Source organism: Bos grunniens, chromosome 19 (genome assembly GCF_055505025.1).
Source record: "Bos grunniens cultivar Pamir isolate PY7600 chromosome 19, Bosgru_T2T1.0, whole genome shotgun sequence".
Classification (NCBI taxonomy): Eukaryota; Metazoa; Chordata; class Mammalia; order Artiodactyla; family Bovidae; genus Bos; species Bos grunniens.
Genome location: NC_141183.1, coordinates 559,499 through 571,671, shown reverse-complemented (window position 1 = coordinate 571,671; position 12,173 = coordinate 559,499). Strand labels below are relative to the sequence as shown.

At 55.3% G+C, this 12,173-nt stretch overlaps 1 protein-coding gene and 1 long non-coding RNA gene across 8 annotated transcripts in view; one reads left to right on the top strand and one right to left on the bottom strand.

Moving 5' to 3' along the window:
• PRKCA (protein kinase C alpha) overlaps positions 1–12,173 on the top strand; it is a 301,651-nt gene that overhangs the window by 250,445 nt on the left and 39,033 nt on the right. For all 7 annotated transcript variants that reach the window (XM_086355747.1, XM_086355743.1, XM_086355745.1 and 4 more), the window contains 3 exons: positions 6,782–6,919; positions 8,087–8,260; positions 10,198–10,289. In XM_086355747.1, coding sequence (XP_086211873.1) covers positions 6,782–6,919; positions 8,087–8,260; positions 10,198–10,289 — 404 coding nt within the window. The remainder of the gene's footprint in view (positions 1–6,781; positions 6,920–8,086; positions 8,261–10,197; positions 10,290–12,173) is intronic.
• LOC147350917 (uncharacterized) lies at positions 6,486–11,456 on the bottom strand. Its single transcript, XR_015146976.1, has 2 exons — positions 11,368–11,456; positions 6,486–10,447 (listed from the first exon to the last, which is right to left on the bottom strand). It is a non-coding gene; the product is annotated as an uncharacterized LOC147350917 (long non-coding RNA).

The window sequence follows — 12,173 nt, the reverse complement described above, 5'->3', positions numbered from 1 at the left end:
GCTGTTGCCTTGAGCCATGTCCGGCCACACAGACGCCAGAGGAGGAAGAGAGAGGGTCTTGGCCCCTGGTTTGACACAGTTCTTCAGGGGAAGGGCTGGTCCCCAGGCCTGCAGCCGGGAGCCCTGAGTGCTGCCCCAGTCCCCCACACACACCCCACCCCCGTCTGGCCCCATCTGTGAGTCCCATGCCCTGTTCCCTGCCTCGCCTCATCTGTGACCCCCCGCCCCCCCGTCCCCCCCCACCCCTGCCACCTCGTCTGTGCCCATGACCCCTTCCCCCATCCCACCACCTCCCCGCCTCGTCTGTGCCTGTGACCCCCTCCCCCATCGCCCCCCCTGCCCCGTCTGTGACCCCCGTCCCCCCGTTCCCCCCGCCCCCCGTCTGTGCCTGTGACCCCCTCCCCCATCTCCCCCACCCCCCACCCCGTCTGTGGCCGTGACCCCCCTCCCGGTGCTGCCCCCTGGGCGCCTGGCCCTCCTCTTACTCACCTCGCAGCTCTCCCTCCCCGTCCCCCAGGGGTGTCGTGACACTCCGTAGAGGCAGTGGGTCCTCCGCCCTGTCCTTCCGCCGTGCCCTCTACAAGAGGCGTCACCCGGGTTCCTGTGCCCTCCACCCCCGAGGCCCTGCCGCACCCCTGCTCTGAGGGATGCGCGGTGTGTCCTGTCTAAGCGGCCATGGTGTCCCAGCGAGGACACGCTCATGTGTGACCCAGCGCACGCCCGCCATCCCCATTTCCGATCAGGTGCCTTTAGGATTCCACCCGGGAGACCGCGGCCTCGCCTGTGAGTGATTCCAGACGAGTTCCGGCCAGGCTGGAAGGCCGCGCGGCGGAAGGAGTGCGTCTTTAAGCCGACGGCGCGTTTTCCTTCGTTTCTGTTCATGTGTGTCTCTGATCACACCTCCAGACCCAGTTCACCCTGGTTGAGGCACACACCTCCGTCAGCAGGCAGTCGGCGTGGTGTGCGCCGATCAGGAAGACTGCTGGAAATGTGTCACAGGCCGGAGTCGTCCCGTTGTGATCTTAAGTGAAGTCGTTCAGTCATGTCCGACTGACTCTTTGCGACCCCGTGGACTGTAGCTTACCAGGCTCCTCCGTCCGTGGGATTCTCCAAGCAAGAATACTGGAGTGGGTTGCCATTTCCTTCTCCAGGGGATCTTCCCGACCCAGGGATTGAACCCGGTCTCCCACATCGCAAGCTGATGCTTTAACCTCTGAGCCTCCAGGGAAGCCACACCCGGCTTTATTAATACCACTGCTCTGTTTGACTTTTTGCCGCATTTCTTCCCAAGTCACTTCATTGTTGTAGCCTCATCAACCATTCTGTTACCGAAGGATCCAAGGGAACTTTGCAACTTGAATGTAAATTATTTTAAAAATCTGGTCTATTGTCATTTCTGAGAACACCGCTGTCTTTGGGAGGAGCTGTTTAGGGGCCAGCTGTGTTCCCAGTGGATTGCTCTCGTTAATAATTAAACTCAGCCCGAGATGGTTACAGCATATTCATATCTGAAGCGAGTGGAAAATGTAAACGCTCAGACACCTGGGAACAAAATTTGCAAGGAAAGCCCTCACTCCCTGCACTAAGCTAGAATCCGCAGATAGTCTTTCAGACACGCCACGTGAAGAAAACATCCCACAGACGGCCCTGCTCATTTTCGCATCCAGAACGCGTCCCTGGCACTACAGGTGCGCCCCTGAAAGCGCTTCAAGAGATTAGTGACCCGGGTGACTGGAAATGGGGAAGGGAAAGTACTCTTTGAGGTTTCAGAAGCCTGAAGGGTGTGGCGATGGGCAGGTCCTCCGTGTCAGCACACCCCCTGCGGGCGGCTGGGGACCTGCTGTCCCCGGGGTCCCCGCGTCCCCCTACTCCCCTCTGCAGCCCCTGAGGAGGGCCCTTCGGGTGCTGCAGCCGTGCAGCAGCTACTGAGCAAACAAGGCGGGGGAAGTTCCCCGCATACGAGGCGGTGGGCATTTGAGTCCATTTGACAGATGAAGAAACTGAGGCCTGGGAGGGGTCTGCAGTGCTGGAGCTGGTCCTCCCGGCCACATTTCCCCCAAGTCCCGTCAGCCTGTTAGTACGGGGCAAGGCGGGGAGCGGGGGGCGCACAGAAAACTGCCCAGAACAGCGCAGCTGAGCCGGGCTTGAAAGCAGGTGTCCCAGCTGAGCTATAATTAGATCCCTCCTTTTTGAAAACTGGTGCAATTTAAAAAACGCTCAGTGAAGATAGGGTGAAATCAACGATTATGGAAATTTTGTGCTAAATTTAATTGCAGTCAGCCCCGCTTTCAGAATGCTTGCTGCTGTCAATTAGAGGCATTTTAGAAAAAATTTAAATTGAGTAATTGAGCAAACATATTCAGCCTTTTGGGGGAAGGATCATATTTTTCTTGTCTTTCCCTCCATGCCTGTCAGGTTTCAAACCTCTGCCCAGGTTCCTCAGGGCGCGGGAGGCGCGGGGATGACCCTCACCCACCCACCTGTCCTGCAGCCGCTGACGAGGGCGAGAATTGCCTGGAACTTTCCCAGGGGTCTGAGCTTTATTGCCAGCCACGGTTTGGGTTTTCATTGTTTGTTTTTCAGGAGCTCCCACCCTGTGATCACTTAGCACACGTTGAATTTCCCTGGGGGTGGCCGTTTCGCTGAATTCTGCCCTCACGTGACTCATCGTTCCATTATTTCCCGGACACAGTGCGTCTCAGGGGCTGCACCTGGCCCCCTCGGCCCTCCCTGGCATCCGTGGTTTGCAGAGTCTGGGCCCAGTCAGAGGTCTGGGGAGTCAGGACACAGAGACAGCTAGCAGTGGTTGGGGCTTGTCTCCTGAAATCACGCCCTTGGCGATTCTAGGACACGTTCCCGTGTCTGCCCACCTCCTGCCGGCGCTGTGCCAGGCTGTGCCAGGTGTGAGGCCAGGCTCTCACACGAGAGACGAGTCACCTTCTGTGAAGGCAGAGCTGGGAAGGCAGCGTTTCCGTCTTGTTTGTGCCATTTTGCAGTATTTACGGGAACTTCCCTTCTGTGGGCCATTCTAGTAAACTTGGGCGTATTTCTAAACTCGGCTGAGTCCAGTCAGAATGCGGTCAGTCATTGTCACACTGAGTAAAGTAAGTCAGACAAAGGAGGGATAGCATATGACATCCCTTATATGCAGAATCTAAGAAGAAATTCTATAAATGAACTTATTTACAAAACAGATACAGACACACAGACCTAGAGACCGAACTTCTGGTTGCTGGTGGGAAGGATGGGGAAGGACGGCTGGGGAGTTTGGGGTGGGGGTATGTGTGTGTGTTAGTTGCTCAGTTGTGTCCACCTCTTTTTTGACTCCATGGACCATAGCCCACCAGGCTCCTCTGTCCATGGGATTCTCCAGGCAAGAATACTGGAGTGGGTTGCCATTTCCTCCTCCAGGGGATCTTCCCAACCCAGGGATCAAACCCACTTCTCTTATGTCTCCTCTGTTAGTAGGTGGGTTCTTTACCACTAGCACCACCTGGGAAACGCCTTTGTCATTGTTCAGTCGCTCAGTCGTGTCTGACTCTTGGCGACCCCGTGAATGGCAGCACACCAGGCTTCCCTGTCCTTCAGTGTCTCCTGGAGCTTGCTCAAACTCATGTCCATTGAGTCGGTGATGCCATCTGACCATCCCATCCTCTGTGGCCCCTGCCCTAAGCTGTGTTTTTAAAGGATAGCTAACAAGGACCTGCTGTACAGCACGCAGAACAGTTTTACAGAGAGCCTGGATGCGAGGGGCAGAACGGATATGTGTGTGTGTGTGGCTGAGTCCCTTTGCCGTCCCCCCGAAACTATCACAACATTGTTCCGCACCTACACTCCAATACAAAACAAAAAGTTTTTTTAAATAACATAAAAAAAGAGAGAAAAATTGCAATGGGTCCAGAAAATAAGTACCACAAGAGGGCAGTGAAGACTTGCAAGTAAAAGATTTCCCCAAACACGGCCCCAGAAGAGAGCCAGGGCTCCACTGCGCCTCTGCCCTTCCTGCTGGGCGTGAGGACGGGCTTCCCGCTTGATGCTCCCGAGTGTCCTTTGTCTGGCGGGACTTGTCTTGGTCCTGGGAAAGATGCCCATGGTCCAGTGGTTCCCACACTCGCCTCTGGCAGGAGCCCAGCTCACTTCATACCTACTCTGCTTTCTTAGGACAGAGAACTCCCCGCTTCTGGGCAATATTGCCAGCAGTCTGGAAGTTCATTTCCTTTGTTGACATTGAGTTCGTTTGGCTCTGACCCTGCCAGCACCGACTTACAAAGCCAGCACCATGGCCAGCCCAACGGGGAGCGTTTTAGCAGGAAAAGGGTTTGCTGTTTAGTTGCTGAGTCATGTCAGACTCTCTGTGACCCCATGCACTGCAGCCCGCAGGCTCCTCTGTCCTTGGGATTCTTCAGGCAAGAACACTGGAGTGGGTTGCCATGCCCTCCTCTAGGGGATCTTCCCGACCCAGGGATCGAACTGCATCTCTTGCATTGGCAGGTGGATTCTTTACCACTGAGCCTCTAGAAGAGGATACAGGTTTCAAAAAATTACCAAGTGCCCCAAATCCTCTTCCAATGACGTTCGGTGGCCTTGAGCTCCCATTAGGTGGGCATCAGGCAGATGTGTGCCCTCAGCTCCCTGGTGAGAGAAAGACGGGCTCTCTCCAGATGGAAAAACTTGACAGGGTGAAGTTTCTGGTCCCAGAAGCTCACACACGGAAGTCTGGACTCTCGGCCACTGGGCGGGACAGACCCAGCAGCTGTTCCGGGACCTCTGGAGCAGTGGGACCAGCGGGCTCTTAGCACCAGACTGAGCCAGCCTGCGGCGGGTGTTGGCCGTCAGCGTGTGGATCTGGGAGACGGGCAAGCAGGTTGCCTGCAGGAAAGCATCACAGCTAGTACTAAGGTAGGGACACTTGGGTCCAGAAGAACCAGGGACTTCATATTTTCCACAGTGGTCCGACTGCTAATGCGTCACGGGTCCGCGTGTCTCCCGAGAGAGTGGCTGAGTTGCCATGACAACAGAGGCCTGCCAGTGGCCGGCGAATCCGGCAGCAGCGACAGCCGGTGTGGACGTGTCCGTAAAAACATTTCTCATCAAGATGACCTCACGTGCTTTCCCGTAAATTTTTGCTCTCCCGAATAAGTTCTTCACTCACCACACCGTTTGGCTGCCGAACAGCTTTCTCCTGTGCTGGTCATGAAAGAGACTCGGTAGGGACTTAATTCAGGGGCATCTGAGGCTCTTAACTGTCGCCATTCTGCCAGCGTGGCGAGGACAGAGGCAGGCTGTCTTTAAATCCAGCTGCAAATGAGGAATGATTTCAGAACCTGCGTGATGTGGGGCGAAAGGAGGCAGACAAGAACCCCCAGGCCAGATTCTGGCTGCTGTCTGTTTTTGTAAATAAAGTTTTACTGGAGCACAGCCACGCAAGTTCACCTGTTCATTCACAAAGTTCTTATGCTACCTATGCGTGCTAAGTCACTTCAGCCGTCTCTGACTCTTTGCGACCCCAGGGTCTGTAGCCAGCCAGGCTCCTCTGTCCATGGGATCCTCCAGGCAAGAATACTAGAGTGGGTTGCCATTTCCTCCTCCAGGGCATCTTCCTGACCCAGGGATCACACCCACATCTCTTGTGTCTCCTCTGTTGGTAGGCGGATTCTTTACCATTAGCACCACCTGGGATCTCCTGCATCAGCAGGCAGGTTCTTTTACTGATCACGCCACCTGAGAAGCCCACGATCCCTATGAAAGGTTGTTTTGATCAGAGAAAAGCGTCACCTCACAGCCCAGCATGTGATGAGCATGGTCAGGCTTCGCTTCATTCTTCCTTTAACCAAAATGCTAGTGCAGACCTCACGCCGAGTGCAGCACTGGGGCTGGGTCTGCAGGGACAGGGGTGGAGGCTCGTCCTGTGAAGGCACAGCCGCCCCGCAGAGCCAGGCACGAGCAGCCCGCCGAGTGGGCATGGACGAAGGAGGCTTCTGCTCAGAGAGGGGGCATGGACGATTCCTTGAGAGCCTTCTCAGCCACTAAAGCAAACACGTCAGATCCCACATTCCCCCGAAGAGCAGAGCACCGATGTCCTGGTGGTCTGGTCATGCCCAAAATCTCCCGAAAGCTTCTTCACCTCCTGCCATCTCCCTGGGAGCCGTTAACTTGAGGGGTGTTAACCGAGTGACCAGTGGGTAAAACCCCTCTGGGGAACTCACAGGTCACGACCCAGGATCTGTCGGGCGCGGAGAGCACCGCGGGATCCATGGGAAACCAGATGCTCTTACAGGTCACCATTTTTCAGGAGTCCAACTCTTTACCTGAAAAAGCAACCTCTGTTCTCCTTCCTGTGCCTTTTAACACAGCAGTGAGTCACCCCACAGCCTGCCGTGAAAGCGTTTTCCTCCAGGGAACACACTCTCCCTCTTCTTGCGGCTGCAAGTTTCCTTTCTGCAAATCTTAGATTGGAAAATCTACAAATAAGGGAAGAATCGGTACACAGTTAATTACGTTTATTTCTTTTATTACATTAGATACAAAGTTATCTAACGCAGTTAAAGATACAGAGTTTCTTGTATGGGTGAGGGCAGCTTCTCATTCCTTTGTAAATGTCGCCCTTGGGGTGAGTGCGGCGATGACGGTAGGAATAGACATCTCGAGGCCCTGCTTCCTTTCCTCACCCATCTCCCCTCCCACCGCCCCCCCAGCACCGGCATCCAGCTTAGTCAGAGTTTCCTGTCACTTTGTCCCTGAGGAAATGGCTGACTGTTTTCACATGTGTGTTATTGTTTAGAAAGCCAAGCTTGGTCCTGCCGGCAACAAAGTCATCAGTCCCTCCGAGGACAGGAGACAGCCTTCCAACAACCTGGACAGAGTGAAGCTCACGGACTTCAACTTCCTCATGGTGCTGGGCAAAGGCAGCTTTGGGAAGGTGAGCGGGCCGCGTCTGAGCCGGGGGGGGGGGGGGCTTCTGTGGAGGACGTGGGGCCGGTCGGTCCAAGTCTCCCCGAGGACTCCGGGGCAGCCCTCTAGACGCCCCCTGGTTCCGCCACATTTTCAGAGGCTTCCCACTTCAGCGCATTAAAATCGACTTATCCAAAAGCCAGATAGGGCCCCCTGTGCCACCATTTCAGGGTTCAGGATGGAGTCAGCGCCCCACAATGGTGGCTGAATAATTTTCAAAACTGAAAATTAAATGTTGGCTTGTAGTAAATGAACATAATAGTTAAGAGATACCAGACCGGGTTTCCTCCGTGTCCAGTCTGCATATCTGCGTCTGCCTCTCTGGGTCCAAATCTCACGGTGGAGCCAGGGGCTGGCTTCAATCCTCCTGCTTTCTTTTGGATTTGGGTCCCGACTTCCTGGCTTGTGAGGAGCGTGTAAAGGTCAGTCAGGTGTCTGCTCTGAGGGTGCTCCAGAGATGACGGTGCTCCTGAGGTGACAATGCTCCTGAAGTACCTGCTGATGCAGAGGAGGATGTCAAGCATCATTTTCAGCGGCCGCAATGGCGCCCTCGTGTGGTTATGGCCCACACAGCATGTACGTCTTGGTGGCCTAGAAGCTATCAGTCCAGTCTGGTCACTCAGTTGTGTCCAACTCTTTGCGACCCCGTGGACTGCAGCACGCCAGGCTTCCCTGTCCATCACCATCTCCCAGAGCTTTCTCAAACTGTGTGCTGGAGGAGTTTAATGTGCAGCAGTCTATGGCGCTGCAAAGATCTGGACACAACCAACAACTAACACGCACACAAAACGCAGTGTTTGAGAACGGCACCTCCTGAAGTGGAGCTTTCTTGATGTCGGTGAATCTGCTGGGACTTGCCTGGTGCTCAGTGGCTAAGACTTCAGCTTCCGGTGCAGGGGCTGCAGGCTCAGTCCTTGGTCGGGGAACTAAGATCCCACATGCCTCTTGGCCAAAAACCCAAAAGCAGAAAATAGAAGCAATATTGTAACAGATTCAATAAAGACTTTAAAAATGAGCCACATCAAAAAAAATCTTAAAAAAAAATTGACAGGTCTGTACACACATTTCCCGCACCCGCCCCCCCACCCCCGTGCCGTGTGCCCCGATGTTCAGGTTGCCCTCCGTCTGCCTGCAGGTGATGCTGGCCGACCGGAAGGGGACAGAGGAGCTGTACGCCATCAAGATCCTGAAGAAGGACGTGGTCATCCAGGACGACGACGTGGAGTGCACCATGGTGGAGAAGCGGGTCCTGGCGCTGCTCGACAAGCCGCCGTTCCTGACGCAGCTGCACTCCTGCTTCCAGACGGTGGTGAGGGTCCCGGCACTGCCCCCGCCCCCCACAGGGTCATCGCGCCGCACCCCTAGCCTTCCTCCCGGGAGAAGACAGCAGCCCACATCCTCCTCTCCCAGGCAGACTGGGTACCACTGGGGAATTCAGGGCATCCCCTGCTTACAGACTTGGCATTCATCCCATTTGATTCTGTGAATGCTTCTGTCAAAGGTTTTCTTAACACACACCGGGCAATGTGTTAAGGCTTAGAGATACAAAACGGTAGCTCACAGTCCCGGCTCGTTAAATCCTGGTACAGCTGCCAAATTGGCATCAGAGCATCAGGAGACCCATGTCCTAGAAGAGGATGTTCTTGGGTAATGCACACGCAGGGGTGGTAGTCTGGCCTGTTTTGTGTGGATGGTCCCTGAGCTCTAAGAGAGGCTTTATAAAAAGAATATTATTTTGTAACACAAGAAAATTAGATGATTTCAAGGTCCATAAATGGTTTTCTCGGGACATAGCCTGGCGCCTTCACTAACCTGGCATCAAGGGCTTTCTGACTACAAAGGCACAGCTGAGTAGTTGCAAGACACACACAAAACCTAAAATATTTCCTGTCTGGCCCTTTACAGAAAAGGTTTGCAGAGCCCTGTCACACAGGTTAACTTAAGAGAGGACAAAATAATTTCCACTAATCAGCCAAGTCTGGGGCATGGTGCTTGCAGGTAACCTAGAAGAAATACAAACACTTAGATGTTTATATGTATATGTGTGTGTACTATACGCCGCACCATAGTGAGGCGTTCCCAAAGGCAAGCTCTCCACGCCTCAACGGCTGTCCTGAACATGTGGCTCGGTGATCTGCAGCCGTAACTGTAGTGACGGGGCCGCAGCCTGCAGTCCGGAGTGGATGGGGGGCCGCAGAGCCAGTCCCGGCCACCAGGGGGCAGCCAGGCGCCGGCAGCCGAGTGATGGTCCGTCTCCCAGCCCCTCCCGGTAGCATCCAAATGAGAATCTAGCAATATAGGCAAAGGAGAGGGAAAAGCCCCAGCCGGGATCCTGTTACCCGGGTTACACTGATTAAGCTCTGGAAAGCTACAAAGCAGAGAAATAAAATTGAAATTAAAGTTCATAACAGGAAAGCGAGGGATTGAGGCTCCCAGCGCCCTTTCCTGGCTGTTGGCTCCAGTTCTGTCCTTTTTTCCTCCCTGCGCACCACTTTAATGTTTAATAACCTCTGTGAAATGGAGGTGTTTTCTGGAAGAGAGCAGAGGCCAGCGTTTACCTTGTGCTGCGCTGTTATCTCCCTCCTAAGCCCCCTCCACCTCCCATCTGTCCCAGTGTAATGTCCTTATAAATGCGCAGACTCACGGAGTTCTATGACATGTGCTTCGCGGGCCAACACGTAGCGTGTCAGCCAGAGAGAAAGTCAGAAACAGCATTTGGGCGAACGTGGATGCAGAGCACCGATAGGCCTCCCCACACGCAGGCCCACCCACGGCAGACGACCCTGAGGTGTACGGGGTACAAGCCCCCCGACCCATGAGGTCTGCTCTCAGACACGTCTGGGCAAACACATCAGCGTCCATCACTGCACTGCCAACCGCTGGTTAAAGGATTGGCCCGTGTGGACTCCACGCCAGCCCCAACTTAGAAATGAATTCTGTGTGTAGGAGAAAAGGGTGGAAGGTTCGAGGCCGTTTCCATCATTGGGAGCATCTGTAACCAGAGGAGTGGACAGGGCAACCGAGAGCTGAAGTTTCAGGGCTATGTCGTGACTTTATGTTTCCTGAGGTCCTCACACAGCGGGGCTTTTTACTAATTCTTTCTTGGGGGGAGAAAACTGTGACGGGCTCCGCCGGGCAGACGTGCCAGCGCGGCCCACGTTTCCCCAACGAGAAAGCAGACCGCGGGCTGGAGCGGGGCCCCCGGTCGCGGAGGAGCCCGCTCACCGGTCGAACCTCGGCCCTCAGGACCGGCTGTACTTCGTCATGGAGTACGTCAACGGCGGGGACCTCATGTACCACATCCAGCAGGTTGGGAAGTTCAAGGAGCCGCAAGCAGTGTGAGTAGCTTGTTAGGTGCTCTCAGCGCGGCCGGGGGTCTGGAAGTGGGGCTCCGCTCAGCTTGGGGTGAAGCGCTGTTACCTCCCCGGGGCAGGACGGTCGGCAGGGTCCACCTGCGCGCGTCCCACGGAGGCCTTCATTCTTCTGTAGCTGGGAGCTGCGGGGAGCGGGGGCGGGGGTGGAGGCGGGCCCCGGGGGCCTGACAGCATCGGGGGGCTCCCGGCCAGAGGAGATGGGAGGGTGGGGGGCTGGTGTAGGGGGTGCGGACAGTCTGCAGAAAAGGAGCGGAGCGACCTTGGAGCCCCGGGGGCATCAGGAGAGGCGTCGCGCGGGAAGGGAACCGGGCCTGGGTGCCGGGCTGACGCCCCCGTAGGCTTGGGAGGGGCCCCCGTCCAGGAGGAGGTCGGGGGAGGTTTCAGTGGGGTGCCCGCACCTCCAGGCCCGCAGGCAGGAATCCACGCGGTCAGAGAGACGCGGGCTCCAGGGAAGACCGAGAATCTAGAGGCGGGAGCGTGACGACCTGGAGAATCAGCCCGTATTCCAGGGCCAGGAGGTCACGGGTAACTCAGAGAGGCAAAGCTCTTTCACCCCCAGTGGAGATGTGTAGTGCCAGGAACCCCAGTTAATCACCTGATCAAACGTCCATCGGGCTCCAGCGGACATTCAGTCTAAACAATAAACCCTAGCCGCCCTGGCCCACGTGGGGTCAGCCGGCCTGGGGAGACCCACCAGAGGCAGAGCAGGGCGTTCTTGGGGGCTCGCTCAAAACAAGGGCAGGGCTGCTGGTTTCTGCTTTTATTTTTCTTTCCGTTTTCAGAAAGCCCTCCCCTGCCCCGGTCTCTTATGTTGTCAGTTACAAAGCATTAAAGCAAGTGAGTGGCAGAGCTGAGCCTGAGCGCTCAGAGCTGTCGCAGCCGAGGGCAGAACAGCCTCCCTCCATCGAGAGGAAACCCTCGGGCGTCCCACTTAGGACCTTCAACTGTATCTGTGTTGCTGGAAGGTTTTATATTTTAAAAATACAGAAAAACAGGAGAAAGCCACAGGAAAGTCACCCATGACCCCTTCTCTCCTCCCTACCTCCGGCCGGCACTCAGAGACGGCCCCCTGCTGAGAGTGTGGTCCTTGTCATCAGGGGTTCTTCCTCCGCTCCTGTAAACACACTCATGTAAGCACGTGTGCTTACGGAAGCCTCGCGAGAGTGCTGTTTGCACAGGCAGAATCTTGTGGCTTCTCGGGCTTCAGGAACTAAACACAAAGCAGATTTTAAAACCTCCTTCAGTGTTTATTTGGAGTTTCAGAGATTGATCCATTAACAACTCTGAAGCCATGGCTGTAACTCCTTCCTATCATGAATTATTTAAAGGGTGCGCCAGGTATGAACTGTGGCCTGGGTCCCACTCCCCCAGCGCCCGGGGTGAGGGTGTGGGGCTGAGTAAACCAGTCCCAGAGTTCCGCTCACGCTGACCTTTCTCTTCCAGGGCAGACGTGTGTTTTCACACACTACCGTATTCTGTCCTTAAGGGGGAAAATGGAGATTTGCTCAGTCTACTGTAGCCCTGACACAGGACAGCCTGGCAGACAGCCACTCTTTAAAAGATTGTGCTCGAAGTTTCTTTTAAGCAGTAAATTACCTGTCCACCTGCCCCAGACAAGAAGGGCTTGTTTTCAGGCAGGTAATAAACCTGCTTCACTGATTTTATCAGCTGTGTCATCCCTTGGGGAACTGGGGTCATAAAACCCCAGAAGGTTGGAGCTGCCTGTAGGGCAGTGCTGGTCTCTGGCGGTCAGGGTCTCCCTTCCTGTGCCATTTTGATGCCTGATCTTGAGGCAGAAAGTATCCAGGAGGCCAGAGGGAACAAGCCGGACGCCTGACAGACATTTTC